The sequence below is a fragment of the Salvelinus namaycush genome, chromosome 10 (assembly GCF_016432855.1).
Source record: "Salvelinus namaycush isolate Seneca chromosome 10, SaNama_1.0, whole genome shotgun sequence".
NCBI lineage: Eukaryota > Metazoa > Chordata > Actinopteri > Salmoniformes > Salmonidae > Salvelinus > Salvelinus namaycush.
In genome coordinates this window covers 10613063-10630136 of record NC_052316.1, presented here as the reverse complement: position 1 = coordinate 10630136, position 17074 = coordinate 10613063, and the positions used below count along the sequence as shown (strand labels likewise).

At 44.7% G+C, this 17074-nt stretch overlaps 1 protein-coding gene across 1 annotated transcript; it reads left to right on the top strand.

Moving 5' to 3' along the window:
* The first annotated feature begins 13143 nt into the window (after window positions 1-13143).
* zbtb37 (zinc finger and BTB domain containing 37) lies at window positions 13144-15799 on the top strand. The gene is made up of 4 exons (XM_039001832.1): window positions 13144-13661; window positions 13746-14769; window positions 15044-15143; window positions 15244-15799. Exons 2-4 carry the CDS (start codon window positions 13775-13777, stop codon window positions 15757-15759), a joined length of 1611 nt encoding a protein of 536 aa, XP_038857760.1. The 5' UTR covers window positions 13144-13661; window positions 13746-13774; the 3' UTR covers window positions 15760-15799.
* Window positions 15800-17074: the final 1275 nt, after the last annotated feature.

The window sequence follows — 17074 nt, the reverse complement described above, 5'->3', positions numbered from 1 at the left end:
GCTGTTTTCACTTTGGAAAAAATCGTGCCCAAATTAAACAGCCTCGTACTCTGTTCTAGATCATACAATATGCATATTATTATTGGATAGAAACCACTCTGAAGTTTCTAAAACTGTTTGAATTATATCTGTGAGTAAAACAGAACTCATTTGGCAGCAAACTTCCATACAGGAAGTGAAAATTCTGAAAATGAGGCTCTGTGTCAGGGCCTGCCTATTCAACTGGCTTTTATTTATGGATCTGTATGCACTTCATACGCCTTCCACTAGATGTCAACAGGCAGTAGAAGGTTGAATGGGGTGTCTAGCTTGATGTGAGGCCGAATAAGAGCTTTTGGAGTGACAGGTCTGCTCTTTTGTCAGTTTTCATCTGCGCGCCGGGGAACCTCACATTGTCTTCTGAAAAGCGTTCGGTGTACACTACGAATTGCTCCGGCTCTGATTTTATTGGATACATATGAGAAGAACATCATAAAGTAGGATTTTCAACCGAGTTTGACCAGTTTATTCAACGTTTCTTGGGAATTTTGGCATTTTCGTTCCTTGCGCCAAGATTTCTTGGACACGTGAGCTCCGCATGGCTAGCCAAAGTTGCTAATTCGACAGAAGAAATGGACATTCTAAAACCAAACAACGATTTATTCTGGACCTAGGACTCCTTGCACAACATTCTGATGGAAGATCAGCAAAAGTAAGAGAATATTTATGATGTTATTTCGTATTTTTGTGTAATATGTTGGCTCCAACACGGCGGAGAATAGGTGAGCGCTGTCTCACAATAATGCATGCTGTATGTTGTAGTAAAGTTATTTTAAAAAATCTAACACAGCGGTTGCATTAAGAATCAGTGTATCTTTCATTTGCCATACAACAAGTATTTTTATGTAAAGTTTATGATGAGTTCTTTGGTTCGATTAGGTGACTGTCCAAAATATCTCCGGACATTTTGGTGAATTGTTGCTACGTATTCACAATGTATAACCACGATTTGCAGCTCTAAATATGCACATTTTCGAACAAAACATAAATGTATTGTATAACATGATGTTATAAGACTGTCATCTGATGAAGTTGTCCAAAGGTTAGTGATTCATTTTATCTCTATTGCTGGTTGTTGTGAAAGCTATGTTGGCGGTGAATAAATGGCTTTGTGTGTTTGGCTATTGTGGTAAGCTAATATAATTCTATATTGTGTTTTCGCTGTAAAACACGTAAAAAATCGGAAATATTGGCTGGATTCACAAGATGTTTATCTTTCATTTGCTGTACACCATGTATTTTTCATAAATGTTTTATGATGAGTATTTATGTATTTCACGTTGCTCTCTGTAATTATTCTGGCTGCTTTGGTGCTATTTGTGATGGTGGCTGCAATGTAAAACTACAATTTATACCTCAAATATGCACATTTTCGAACAAAACATAAATGTATTGTATAACATGATGTTATAAGACTGTCATCTGATGAAGTTGTTCAAGGTTAGTGATTAATTTTATCTCTATTTCTGGGTTTTTTGAAAGCTACCTATGCGGTGGAAACATGGTGAAAACATGGCGTTGTGTGTTTGGCTATTGTGGTTAGCTAATATAAATACATATTGTGTTTTCGCTGTAAAACATTTTAAAAATCGGAAATGATGGCTGGATTCACAAGATGTTTATCTTTCATTTGCTGTATTGGACTTGTGATTTCATGAAATTATATTATATGATATCCCTGTCCCGTTAGGCTAGGCTATGCTAGTCAGCTTTTTTGATGAGGATGCTCCCGGATCCGGGATGGGTAGCCCTGAAAGGTTTTAAGCACACACAGACGGACCGAAATATACGATTAACAATCACTCACAAAAACCATGTGGGGAACAGAGGGTTAAATAATGAACAAGTGATTGTGGGATTGACAACAGGTGTGTTTAACAAAGACAAAACAAATGGAAAATGAAAAGTGGATCGGCAGTAGCTAGAAAGCCGGTGACGTTGACCGCCGAACGCCGCCCGAACAAGGAGAGGGACCGACTTCGGCGGAAGTCGTGACAGTACCCTCCCTTGACGCGCGGCTCCAGCAGCGAGCCGACACCGACCTCGGGGACGACCCGGAGGACGAGGCGCAGGGCGATCCGGATGGAGACGGTGGAAATCCCGCAGCAACGAAGGGTCCAGAACGTCCTCCACCGGCACCCAGCATCTCTCCTCCGGACCGTACCCCTCCCACTCCACGAGGTACTGAAGACCCCTCGCCCGACGCCTCGAGTCCAGGATAGCTCGAATAGCATACGCCGGGGCCCCCTCCGCCCCCTCGACGGGCGAGGTACGGGCGGAGGAACCTCCCGTACCTCAGCTTCCTGGAGTGGACCAGCCACCACCGGCCTGAGGAGAGATACATGGAACGAGGGGTTAATACGATAATCTAGGGGAAACTATAACCTGTAACATACCTCGTTCAGTCTCCTCAGGACTTTAAATGGCCCCACACACCGCGGACCCAGCTTCCGGCAGGGCAGGCGGAGGGGCAGGTTTCGGGTTTCGGCCCGTTGTAGGTGCACATGGGCGGCGTCCCAGGTCTCCTCCGAGCGCTTGAACCATTCGTCCACCACAGGAGCTTTGATCTGGCTCTGATGCCACGGTGCCAGAACCGGCTGATACCCCAGTACACACGGGAAAGGAGAGAGGTTAGTGGAGGAGTGGCGGAGTGAGTTTTGGGCCATCTCTGCCCAGGGGATGAACGCCGCCCACTCTCCCGGCCGGATCTGGCAATATGACCGCAGAAACCTACCCACATCCTGGTTGACTCTCTCCACCTGCCCGTTACTCTCGGGGTGAAAACCTGAGGTGAGGCTGACCGAGACCCCCAGATGTTCCATGAACGCTCTCCAGACCCTGGACGTGAACTGGGGACCTCAATCAGAGACTATGTCCTCAGGCACCCTGTAGTGCCGGAAGACATGAGTGAACAGGGCCTCCGCAGTCTGTAGGGAGACCGGGCAAAGGGAGGAGACGGCAGGACTTAGAAAACCGATCCACAACGACCAGGATCGTGGTGTTGCCCTGTGAGGGAGGAAGATCCGTCAGGAAGTCCACCGACAGGTGCGACCACGGCCGTTGTGGAACAGGTAGGGGTTGTAATTTCCCTCTGGGCAGGTGCCTGGGAGCCTTGCACTGGGCGCACACCGCACAGGAGGAAACATAAACCCTCACGTCCTTGGCCAAGGTGGGCCACCAGTACTTCCCACTAAGGCAACGCACCGTCCGCCCGATCCCAGGATGACCAGAGGAGGGTGACGTATGGGCCCAATAGATCAAACGGTCGCGGATCTAATTAAGGACTATTAACGGTCGGCTATGAAAAGCCAACTGACATTTACTCCTGAGGTGCTGACTTGCTGCACCCTCGACAACTACTGTGATTATTATTATTTGACCATGCTGGTCATTTATGAACATTTTAACATCTTGGCCATGTTCTGTTATAATCTCCACCCGGCACAGCCAGAAGAGGACTGGCCACCCCTCATAGCCTGGTTCCTCTCTAGGTTTCTTCCTAGGTTTTGGCCTTTCTAGGGAGTTTTTCCTAGCCACCGTGCTTCTACACATGCATTGCTTGCTGTTTGGGGTTTTAGGCTGGGTTTCTGTACAGCACTTTGAGATATCAGCTGATGTATGAAGGGCTATATAAATAAATTTGATTTGAATGGCATGGCAAGAAAATGGCCTTGCCGAAATCCTCCTGTTTTATCCGGTGTCCTGTGTGAATTTAAGTAAGCTCCCTCTAATTCTCTCTCTCTATCTCTCTCTCTTTTTATCTCTCTCTTTCTCTCTTTCTCCCAGAGGACCTGAGGCTAGGGCCATGCCTCAGGACTACCTGGCCTGATGACTCCTTGCTGTCCCCAGTCCACCTGGTCGTGCTGCTGCTCCAGTTTCAGCTGTTCTGCCAGCGGCTATGAAACCCTGACCTGTTTACCGGACGTGCTACCTTGTCCCGGACCTGCTGTTTTCGACTCTCTCTCTACCACACCTGCTCTCTCCAACTCTGAATGATCGGCTATGAAAAGCCAACTGACATTTACTCCTGAGGTGCTGACCTGTTGCACACTCTACAACCACTGTGATTATTATTATTTGACCCTGCTGGTCATCTATGAACGTTTGAACATCTTGGCCATGTACTACTGTTATAATCTCCACCCAGCACAGCCAGAAGAGGACTGGCCAGCACTCAGAGCCTGGTTCCTCTCTAGGTTTCTTCCTAGGTTCCGGCCTTTCTAGGGAGTTTTTCCTAGCCACCGTGCTTCTACATCTGCATTGCTTGCTGTTTGGGGTTTTAGGCTGGGTTTCTATACAGCACTTTGTGACATCGGCTGATGTAAAAAAAGGGCTTGATTGATTGATTTATTATCATGTCACCAGAATAAAACCCTCAAAATGTATTGGAAATGAGCATCAAGCTCATCACTTTGCACTTTCACCACCCTGTGAAGTTCATCATTTATTTCATCCGTAGCCTAATAAACTGCATGATTGCCTGACGAGTCGTATTGGGAAGATCACACACTCATGACGTCAGATTTACTTTGATATGATTATTATATCAGTATATGCTCACAAAAGTGTTTCCACCAACATTTCTTTAATAATTAATCTTACCAACACAAAAATATCCCACCATGTCTAATCTACTTTGTTTTGTCGACGTTTGAAAAGTTTACTGAAACATTTTCTGTTTCCATCAGGACATTACATGTATTTTACTTGCAAAAAAAGGTTGAATGGAAACCTGGTTAGTAAGACAGAAGCGTATACTAAACTAAATTAAAATAATTATTTGAACAAAAATGTGCAGAAAGTGTGGTTTCAAATTTGTTTCAAATCAAAATAGTGTGCTACCACCGGCATTCGACCCCATACCTTCACTTCCCTAAATGTTTCATACTTCCCTATTCTACCTGATAAACTACCAGTCAGATGAAAATACAGTACCTGTAAAAAATCCTAACTATATTTGTAAGTATGGCATCCAGTAGAGGTCGGTGTTTGAAAGGAGCTTGCAATCAAAGAAAGCACCAGAACCACGACAACATTTGTGGGATCTCGCATTTCTCAACACATGGTTTGAAAAATCCTGTGATCAAATGAAACTGACTTCATTGTAGTGATGGGCATTCCGGCTCTTTTCAGTGACTCGTTTGACTCAGCTCACCAAAAAGAGACGGCTCTTTTGGCTCCAAAACGGCTCTTTAAAAAAATTGGTTTTGTATTGCGATAGTTTGACTATGATTGATGTTAAAACAATTCTAATTAAATTATTGAATGAAATCATACTCTACCTTAACCACAATGTATTTAAAAATGCATTGGTTTGTTATGAAAAAGAATTCTATTAAACATTGGCATTTAAAGTATAACTTTTTAATGTATATAAACAAAGTGCATATAAATGTAACCATTTAAAACGAATACATTCTGAACAACATAATAATAGAACATTGCACCATAAAGAAAAATAAATAACAATGTGCAAAACTGCAGCATCCCACTTAAAACATTAAACTGGTCCCTCTTTTCTCTCTCTTATTTATTGCCATGTTATAACCAGCAGCACACAGCAATGCTGACCATATTTTGCTTTTATGAGAGATTTGCATTCAGAAATGCAAGCTGCCTCACTTTCGAGTGGCTGATGCGGTTTCTTCTCTCAGTAATTATTTGTCCCGTTTTCAAGAAGACCCTCTCAAAGGGAACGGATGTGGCCACTATGCAGAGTCTCCCTGTCATGACTTTAGTAAGCCATGGGTAGACAGAGGCCTTGTTCCTCCACCAGGTCAGAGGATCTGCTCCTCCAAATGGGATCGGACATCCATTATGGCATCTGCTGAGGGATTCCTTCGTGCTGCATCCCCAGTTGCTCTCTCGTCAAACAGCATCCAAACAGCAGACGTTTGTGGCACTACTGCTGATGCTTCTGCTCCATCTGTTCCCTCTTCTTCCTGTTGCCCTGGTGCCTGAGCCAGCTGACTGCTGGGGCTGTCCCTCCCTGCTGCTGAGGTTATTCTTTGAAGAGTCTCATCAATGGCTCTGGCATCACTGAAGGCTAACTTCTTAAACCTGGGGTCAAGTGCAGCGGTTTCTGATAGCACGTGATTATATTCCATTCTGTGGAACTTTCTGTCCATTGATGATCATATGGTGTCCATCAACTCTGTCACATGTCCTGTGGTTACATTTGCTTCTCTCTGGCGGCCTGCTGTGATTCGCTGCAGACCCTTACACAGGAGTATCATTATTGAGGCTGTCACAGAGCTGAAAAGAGAGAACAGTAACTTATTAGTTCAGGTTCATGTTTTGTCTACTGATACTACATTCTCATCTACTGCTCATATACATATATAATACTGGATTAAATAATGATGCAGTAATAACTGCTTACTGTACCTCTCTCCACTGATCTCCACAGTGACCTGCTCAAAGGGTTCCAGGACCCTGCACACCTCCTCCACCACCTCCCATTCCTCTTGGGTCAGAGTATCAACAGGTGCATTGACAATGGCCAGGGTAGAGATGATGGCATCCTTTGACTCAAGAAACCGCTTCAACATATAAAATGTTGAATTCTACCTTGTAGTGCAGTCTTGTTTAGGCCTCAGCTCAGGCATTCCCATCTGGCGTTGTGTAGACTTTAGTTTTTCAGCACCTACTGTGCTCCTGTGGAAGTATTCCACAGCTGCTTTCACTTTGTCCACAGTGGGTTTCATCGCCTTCAGAGCATCTCTTACAATCAGGTTGATTCTGTGGGTCCATTTAAAAATTCTCATGGCTTTGGTTATGTTAGCTGCATTGTCGCTAACACAACAGACCACTTTTCCATCTACTTGCCATTCTCTGGCCACTCTCAACAGTTCCTCTGCCAAGTTCTCTGAGGTGTGTCTGTCGCTGAACTCAAAGCAGTCCAGAAGACAGCTAGACATCGAAAAATCTTCAATGAAGTGACATGTAACCGACATGTAAGAAGTGGTTAACCTTGATGTCCAGCAGTCAGTGGTAAGGCAAACTGCAGTAACTTTTTGGACTCTTTCCCACACTGAAGCCTGTGTGCTCTCGTACAGTTGTGGAATAAGTGATTTTGAAAGGGTTTTCCTGCTTGGAATCGTGTACATTGGATTTAGACTTTTTGCTATAATTTCTAAAACCTCTGTCCTCCACGATCGAAAATGGCTGGAAATCAGTGGCAATCATTTTAGCCAATGCAATATCAATTTGCCCTTGTTTTTCTACATAGACTTTGGCATAAACTGGTCCATAGAAGACTGCGTTGCTGTGGGTCGCTGAGTAGGCCTACTTGACTGAGCGGATACATCTCCACGTGTGGAGGTGCTGGCTCCACCACTATCACTAGCAGGCCAGCTAGTTTCTCGAAGCTCCGCGACAGCTAGCTTCACAGTTGGGTGCACAGTTCGCATTAGCCGGTGTAGGTTGTGCGTAGAACCGGCTTTATATGAGATTTTGTTTTGGCAAATTCTACACTGTGCTCTAACATTGTCTACATTATTAAAATGCATCCAAATGCTACTGTGCTTCCGACTCATTTTCCAGCTGTTTTCACAGCTGTCCTTCCTCTCTCTCCTCGGCTGCTAAGTGCGTGACTGTGAGTGAGTTGGCTCGGCCCTCCCTCACACATCTTTGGTTCATTGGTTGACACTGCGTGTCTGATTGACAGGAACAAAAGGTGAGGCTGTTAGTCTGAGCAGACAGTCAGAACGAATGTGTGCGCTTGAGTATTTAGGCCTATATTATTCAACTGGATAACTCCATCAGCAACAATCCAAGTTTCCTGTGGAGTGAGGCACGTTCCTAACTCTGTTACACTGTGCTGACATGCTTTTCTTTGCACTGCAGGCGGCATGGTAGTCACAAGGTCAACATGGAGTGGTAAGACAGCCATGCCATATTCTGCTTGAGGACTGAATGTTTCACCATGTTCTAACAAACAACCCCCTTTACAGATAAAAGTAACATGGATCAATGTGAATTCATCTGACATTCTGGAGGGAGATTCAGTGGGAGTTCTGTCTGGAGTTGCCATTGACTACACTGTTGTCTTTATAGAGGTAGAAAAAAGTTACAGTACCAAAACCAAGTCAGTACTGAGGTACTGGGTGACAAGTGATTGAAAGTGTTATATGCGCATGGTGTTCTTACCTGAGGGAAGGCACTGGTTTTATGTATGGTGTTCTTACCTGAGGGAAGACATTGGTTTTATGTATGGTGTTCTTACCTGAGGGAAGACACTGGATTTATGTATGGTGTTCTTACCTGAGGGAGACACTGGTTTTATGTATGGTGTTCATACCTGAGAGAAGACCCTGGATTTATGTATGGTGTTCATACCTGAGAGAAGACACTGGTTTTATATATGGTGTTCTTACCTGAGGGAAGACACTGGATTTATGTATGGTGTTCTTACCTGAGGGAAGACACTCGATTTATGTATGGTGTTCTTACCTGAGGGAAGACACTGGTTTTATGTATGGTGTTCTTACCTGAGGGAAGACATTGGTTTTATGTATGGTGTTCTTACCTGAGGGAAGACACTGGATTTATGTATGGTGTTCTTACCTGAGGGAAGACACTCGATTTATGTATAGTGTTCTTACCTGAGGGAAGACACTGGTTTTATGTAGGGTGTTCTTACCTGAGGGAAGACACTGGTTTTATGTATGGTGTTCTTACCTGAGGGAAGACACTGGATTTATGTATGGTGTTCTTACCTGAGGGAAGACACTGGTTTTATGTATGGTGTTCTTACCTGAGGGAAGACACTGGTTTTATGTATGGTGTTCTTACCTGAGGGAAGACATTGGTTTTATGTATGGTGTTCTTACCTGAGGGAAGACATTGGTTTCATGTAGGGTGACCTTACCTGAGGGAAGGTATTGGTTTTGTTTTGATATATGTATAATTGGTGGGGTTATAGATTTGGTGTGGAACAATTGTTGTATGAGTTGAGTGTATTTGATAACAGTGAATGGACATATGCTAGTCAATATCAAAAATGTCTATGTACTGAAATACATCTAGACTGGTATAGACAACAAGTCTTTAAGACTAGTACAAGAAGGGATACATTTGCGAATTGCATATTGGGAAAGACATGTTGTGAGTTTACTCTGCCATTACATCCACAAGAGAGGAGACAGGGAGACCCCCGTACTGAAGTTAAAATACAATTGAAACCAATTGTGGTTATTTACCACACATACAGTGGGGCAAAAAAGTATTTAGTCAGCCACCAATTGTGCACGTTCTCCCACTTAAAAAGATGAGAGAGGCCTGTAATTTTCATCATAGGTACACTTCAACTATGACAGACAAAATGAGAAAAAAAAATCCAGAAAATCTCATTGTAGGATTTTTAATGAATTTATTTGCAAATTATGGTGGAAAATAAGTATTTGGTCACCTACTAACAAGCAAGATTTCTGGCTCTCACAGACCTGTAACTTCTTCTTTAAGATGCTCCTCTGTCCTCCACTCGTTACCTGTATTAATGGCACCTGTTTGAACTTGTTATCAGTATAAAAGACACCTGTCCACAACCTCAAACAGTCACACTCCAAACTCCACTATGGCCAAGACCAAAGAGCTGTCAAAGGACACCAGAAACAAAATTGTAGACCTGCACCAGGCTGGGAAGACTGAATCTGCAATAGGTAAGCAGCTTGGTTTGAAGAAATCAACTGTGGGAGCAATTATTAGGAAATGGAAGACATACAAGACCACTGATAATCTCCCTCGATCTGGGGCTCCACGCAAGATCTCACCCCGTGGGGTCAAAATGATCACAAGAACGGTGAGCAAAAATCCCAGAACCACACGGGGGGACCTAGTGAATGACCTGCAGAGAGCTAGGACCAAAGTAACAAAGCCTACCATCAGTAACACACTACGCCGCCAGGGACTCAAATCCTGCAGTGCCAGACGTGTCCCCCTGCTTAAGCCAGCACATGTCCAGGCCCGTCTGAAGTTTGCTAGAGAGCATTTGGATGATCCAGAAGAAGATTGGGAGAATGTCATATGGTCAGATGAAACCAAAATAGAACTTTTTGGTTAAAACTCAACTCGTCGTGTTTGGAGGACAAAGAATGCTGAGTTGCATCCAAAGAACACCATACCTACTGTGAAGCATGGGGGTGGAAACATCATGCTTTGTGGCTGTTTTTCTGCAAAGGGACCAGGACGACTGATCCGTGTAAAGGAAAGAATGAATGGGGCCATGTATCGTGAGATTTTGAGTGAAAACCTCCTTCCATCAGCAAGGGCATTGAAGATGAAACGTGGCTGGGTCTTTCAGCATGACAATGATCCCAAACACACCGCCCAGGCAACGAAGGAGTGGCTTCGTAAGAAGCATTTCAAGGTCCTGGAGTGGCCTAGCCAGTCTCCAGATCTCAACCCCATAGAAAATCTTTGGAGGGAGTTGAAAGTCCGTGTTGCCCTGCAACAGCCCCAAAACATCACTGTTCTAGAGGGGATCTGCATGGAGGAATGACCCAAAATACCAGCAACAGTGTGTGAAAACCTTGTGAAGACTTACAGAAAACGTTTGACCTCTGTCATTGCCAACAAAGGGTATATAACAAAGTATTGAGATAAACTTTTGTTATTGACCAAATACTTATTTTCCACCATAATTTGCAAATAAATTCATAAAAAATCCTACAATGTGATTTTCAGGATTTTTTTTTCTCATTTTGTCTGTCATAGTTGAAGTGTACCTATGATGAAAATTACAGGCCTCTCTCATCTTTTTTAAGTGGGAGAACTTGCACAATTGGTGGCTGACTAAATACTTTTTTGCCCCACTGTATGTGGGACCATTTACAGTAGCGTGGTTAGTGAATAAATGTAGTGAAACTAAAGAAGAAGAGGGGTTAGAGAAAATAGAACTGCGTTCGGTATATCATCCTATGTTAGGTTCTACTACCCGTATACGGGGATAGAACTGGGTTTTTCTACAGTACCATACAGATAAGTCACTCAGTCCACATTACATAGAACCTGATTAAAACAAAATCACGGGGCACCAACCAAAGGCAGTGCGGAGACAGTGGGTCCCACACCAATGAAGGGTGAGCCTGACCTCTCTGACACTGGCCTGACCTCTCTGACACTGGCCTGACCTCTCTGACACTGGCCTGACTGATGCTGACTTGGAGCTTTTCGTTGACGGTTCTGCATATTTAGAACAAACTACAGGGAAGAAACATGCAGGGTTTGGTATTGTGACAGTTGATAGAACCACTCACATACAACAACCATTACCAGATACTTTCTCAGGTCAACAGGCTGAATTTTTGGCACTAACCACTGCCTGTAAAATGGGAGAAGGGAAAAGGGTTACAATTTTCTCTGATTCTGCTTATGCAATAGGGGTTTGTCCCTCCTGGTGTGGTGTCTGGAGGAGTAGGGGTTTTCACAATGCTAGTGGAAGTCCTATTCGTAATAGAACAATGGTTTTAGATCTCTTGGAGGCTATGATGCTACCCTCTGCTTTGGCTATTGTGAAGGTTTCTGCTCACACTGGGGGGGAAAATGTTGTGAGTATGGGTAACGCCATGGCAGATGAGGCTGCTAAATTGGCTGCCTCCAAGTGTCATAGCCACTCCATGTTCTTCTCTGCTACTGTGGGGAAAGACACTGATGATTTGGCATCTAAACAGGCTTTGGATGTTGGCTCTCATTTGGTATGGCAACAGCGGGGTCATTTCCCTACGCCAAGAGGACCATTTGTCCATCTTGCCATGGATTTTATAGACCAATGCCATGATTACTGTATATATGTGATGACCTTTATGCTTGCAATGCGCAATGATGGAAAAGTACTGGGTAAATGGAGATGTACTGCTTTAGTTCTCAGGCTGAGAACTGCCTGCACCTACTGATAGTCACACAGCCTCAAGGCCGAGATAGTAGAGTGAGAAACCACAGTCTAGACATGTTTTTCACATTTGACATACTTTGTATCTAATCCAATGCAACAATGTTAAGGTGTGATTGACGGTAGGTTGTCCACACCACTAATATAAAGAGAGTTGTCTCCTGTTTCGCCACACAGATCTTTACTATAGATACTACTGAGGTATTCTGTCTGCAATTGCATTTTATTACTCAAGAGTTTTATACCAAGGTTCCTGTGTTTGTGTCATCTATCTGGATGACTGATTGTTAAGGGAAACTTACATCACCCCATGCTAAGGACCACTCAACAGTTCCATTTACTGCACAATACTTTAATGCCACTACTGCAGACAGCCAATGCCTCTCAGTCTGGGACAGGAAAGGAAAATGATTGTTGAGGCCATCAACAGCAGCAGTATTTCCAATCAGATTTGTACATACCTTTAACTGTTGGGTTGTTTGTCAATTATAGTGGCATAAAAAGTTATACTATGGAAAATTATATCTAGTATACCAATTAAAAAGACAAACAAACAAAGGACATGTTGGATTTTTTGTTTGATCTGTGGAGTAGTTTGAAAGTGTGTACTTAATGAAGTTAGTGGAGAGTTTCAGTCTTCTATGCTGACTGCTGAAGTCCAGAAAGCACATCAGACTGAACAGGCAATCCAGGGTGACATTAATTTAAAAGACATGGATAGGGAAGCAGATGGTGAGGGGAAAGAAAGAGCAGTGTTTTAAATGACATTTACACCCAAGAAACCAATTTTTCTGTCTGTAAGTTGCATGATTCTGAACTATAAACTAAATGCAATAAATTATTCCTTAGAGGATTATTTGTCTCTGTTCCCCCCCATTTTTATTATATCAGAAAGTCAAGTTATGAAAGTGATCTTTTCAACATCCTCAACTTTCAATCAATCAACTTACAAACTAACAAGCAAGAAGAGATAGTCTACTGCACAATTTTTTCTCATTTTAGCTACTACAAGTAAATAAAAACATCAGGAACTACAAGCACCATAAACATCTGTTTGACTTCAAAGTAATGCATTCTGGGAACAGATGTTATTTTATCTAGCGTCTTCTCTGTTCTCTGCGGGCTTGTCAATGAGAAGAGAACACCAATTCCCATCATGCAAATTCACTTTTTCCCTCGAAATTGTCCCGTCTGCCGTATCAAGAAATGGGAAAATGAGAGCTGCGAAAGGAGTAACCGGGCAGATAAAATTGAACATAAGTTAACGTGCACATAGACACATTAAATATGGAACAGTACCGCAGTTGTATTACGACGGTTCGTTATGACATAGAAGTTGTACGGTGTTCTGTCTTTCTTCGTTTTTGTTGTTAGCTACATGGACGTTGAACTAGCTGGCTAACGTTAGCCACCTCCCTGTCGCGAGCAACGCCGGGGTGTATATCTTCGTTTAGGCTTCGGCTCATCACCGTACTGCAGTATGTTACAGTGGCTAAAAAGAGGGCCAGGGCTCGGTTATAGCATTTGAGCGTTACCGCTGTGCAAAAACAGCGTCAGTTCTCACCATTGGTCAACAATGCACAACCCTTTGCAAGCTATAATTAATCCCATATTCTATGCAAGTTAGCCAGCCAGCTTAGTCAGTAGTTAATATGATGGTGCAGTACAGAAATTAATTGCAAGTAACGTTTCAGTGCCCGTGGTACAGTGCTGCCGTTGTATTCCCAAAAAGGTAAGAAAAGTTGTCCTCTTTTGCTAAGCAAAGTTTCTTGGTTAGGTTATCAAACAGTTAATCTCCAAGGTATCTGTCCACTAGTTTCCAACTTGGGGATCATACAAGGCAGCATGGAGCGAGGAGACACCATGGAGCGAGCTGGCAGCATCCAACTGGACATCCCTGACTTCAGCAACTCTGTGCTGTCCCACCTGAACCAGCTGCGTATGCAGGGGCGGCTGTGCGACATTGTGGTGAATGTGCAGGGCCAGAGCTTCCGCGCTCACAAGGTGGTGCTGGCTGCCAGTTCCCCTTACTTCCGAGACCACATGTCGCTGAGCCAGATGAGCACTGTATCCCTGTCAGTCATCCGCAACCCCTCTGTGTTCGAGCAGCTCCTCTCCTTCTGCTACACCGGGAGGCTGTGCATGCAGCTGGCGGACATCATCAGCTACCTGACAGCTGCCAGCTTCCTGCAGATGCAGCACATCATCGACCGCTGCACCCAGATCCTGGAGGGCATCCATCTGAAGATCAGCCTGGCGGATGTGGAGGAGGAGCTGGGGGTCGGAGTGAGGCACAGGGGGGCTGGGAGCTTGGAGGCCAGAAGAGGAGGAGGGGGGTTAGGAACATCAGGGGGCTCGCGCTCCCTTAGCCCGCGCCACAGCAGCCCCAGGGTTCTGGGCCTTCGAGGAAGCAGTGCTGGAGGGGCCTTGGATATCCGGGAGGTGGGAAGCCCAGCGGGGGAGTCCATGAGCCCCCAAATGGTGGAGCACAGCGGGCTGGGCCCAGAGGGGCTGGCTAGGGGGGTGGTAGTGGGCAGCAGGCTGGGGAAGGAGCCCATACTGCGCATCAATCGGGCTGGCCAGTGGTACGTGGAGGCCGAGTCAGAGAGAGGGAGTGGTGGTGAAGAGGGGGAGTCAGTGCGGGTGGTGGACGGGTTGAGGATAAAGACTGAGAGGATGGAGGAGTGGATGGGGGCCGATACCCAGGAGGAAGGGAGCGGGGCGGAGGAGGGAGCAGCCATGATGATCGACACGTCCGGGCGCAGCTCATTGGTGCAGGAGGGTTTTGTCACGGGGGCCAAAAGCTCTCAGCCCTCCAGCAGTTTCAGTGAGACAGAGAGGTGGGTACAAGTTCCAGGGAAGCAGGCCCTTCATGGTTTCATCTATGCCTTTATATAAAGGGAGAGTGTGCATGCAAGTTTTAAACTGAAGTCAAATTCAGTACAAAGTACCTCAGAAAAGCACTTTGGGTAACATTTAAAGTTGAGTGAAAATTCAATACAAAAGTAGCCTACTATGTGTATTACTAATCGAAGATGGAGTGCTAAGGTAAATGGCAAGGTGGAGCTACTCACCGAACTGAGGTTTACGGATCCAGTATCTCTATCCTGTTAGGTTTAGTCCTACTGGCAGTGTGGTCGTGATGGCCGAGAGACAGAGAGCCAAAAGTGAGTCACCCAGCAGAGCGGACAACCAGCGCCACACCAGCTCACAGGTATGTGTCACCCTCATCGACTGGTATTCTACCCTGGTGGTCAGAACTATGCATTCCCAAAGTCCACCATACATCGCTAGTCCTGTGGTTTGTTTGCCAGGGGGAGGAGCAGGCCGTGTTCGACATGGGTGGTTACGAGGAGTACCTGCGTGAGCAGGTGGGTGACCGCTGGTTCCGCTACAACCCTCGGCTCACCTGCATCTACTGCTGCAAGTCCTTCAACCAGAAGGGCAGCCTGGACCGCCACATGCGGCTACACATGGGCATCACACCTTTCGTTTGTCGCATCTGCGGCAAGAAGTACACCCGCAAGGACCAGCTGGAGTACCACATTCGCAAGCACACAGGAAACAAGCCCTTCCATTGCCACGTCTGCGGGAAGAGCTTCCCCTTCCAGGCCATCCTCAACCAGCACTTCCGCAAGAACCACCCGGGCTGCGACCCTCAGGAGGTGGCCCACAGTGCCTCCCCAGAGACCACCACCGTCTCCTCCCTGGGGGGCCAGAACGAGGAGGAGTCGCCCAGCCAGGAGGAGCCAGAGGGGGGTAGCAACGGAGGTGGGGCCTCTTTTGGAGAGGGTGCCCAGGCCTCGGTCTCCACCACTGGGCCTGATTGACCCAGTGGACCATGGAGGGAGATGGTTGGGCTATGGGAGAACAGGGTATTAGGGGTTTTTTTTTGGGGGGGGGGGGGGCAATTAGGCTGTCATTTTGTGCTCTCCTGCCAAGCAAAGAAAAAAATATATATCTTGAAGTTGCTTCAAAGGAAAGGATGAAAAGGGAGTAGGTGATTTCAGAGGGTTTCAAGTCCATCCAGGGTGTTATTTTTATAAGCATTTTTCAAATCCCTTCAACTAAACAGAGTTCCAGAATGATGCAAAAGAGTAGTTTGATAGGGCACTTTGTATTATATAGTTATTTATAAGTGATATGTCCGCTTTAAACCACATCTACCTTCATAATACAGACTGAACAGATAAATTGAACACATGAAGAAATGCCACACTCTAATAACTACATACAACACTGAATGCCCGTAGTTTTTATTTGACTGTCTATTTTCCCATGTTACAGTTTTATACTTTTGTATTACCGGTTTACAGGTTCAGAATGCAGAAAAATAACAGGCTGAACTGGTCACAGTTTGGTCATATTGTATTAATATTGCCAAAACACTGTGCCAGTATAATAACTACATACATATATACTCTCCGTTTTTTTCCTTTTGCCTTGAGACAATCTTGAGCAGTTGGGGGTCAATGATAGATAATCAGACTCTTCATATATGCTCATTTTAAGTGCCAGAATGGCTTTAAAAAATGCAATTGCACATGAATAGTAGATATGGCCCAGTGAACAAAAAAACGGTTAATTTGGTAGTAATAAGTGCAATGATGAAAATAACACAACCTTCTTGACAGACGTCAAGAAGACCGAAGGGTCAACATGGCTAAATGCTTTTGAAAGTGTAACATTATTTACTCAGTACAACAATTTTACAGGTGTATTGTGAAAGAGGACTCTTAATCCATCTTTATTTTACTGGTTAAAACCTCATATCTCTACATTCTTCAACTAGCTGCTGAATACATACTATATAGGAATGCAAAACACAGGAAACTCAATGGTCTTCAACCTCAGATAAGCTACAATAAAACTCAGTTACCTCTCACACATCACTACGCAATACAGGTCTGCTTCAAGCAGATTGGTCGATACACTCAGCAGAATTTACAGTGTGTAATTGTTTTCTCATTTTTCTATGTTGTGGTTAACGTTAACTACTTTTTTATAAGTGACAATTTTTTTTCGCATAGGTCTCATGTCTTCGGAACATTTTTTATCTAGCTCTGACAATGTATCTGGAGGATGTAGAGACGAGACAAGATTGTAATGGAGGACACTCGTATCCCTATCAGGGGAGTCCTAAGG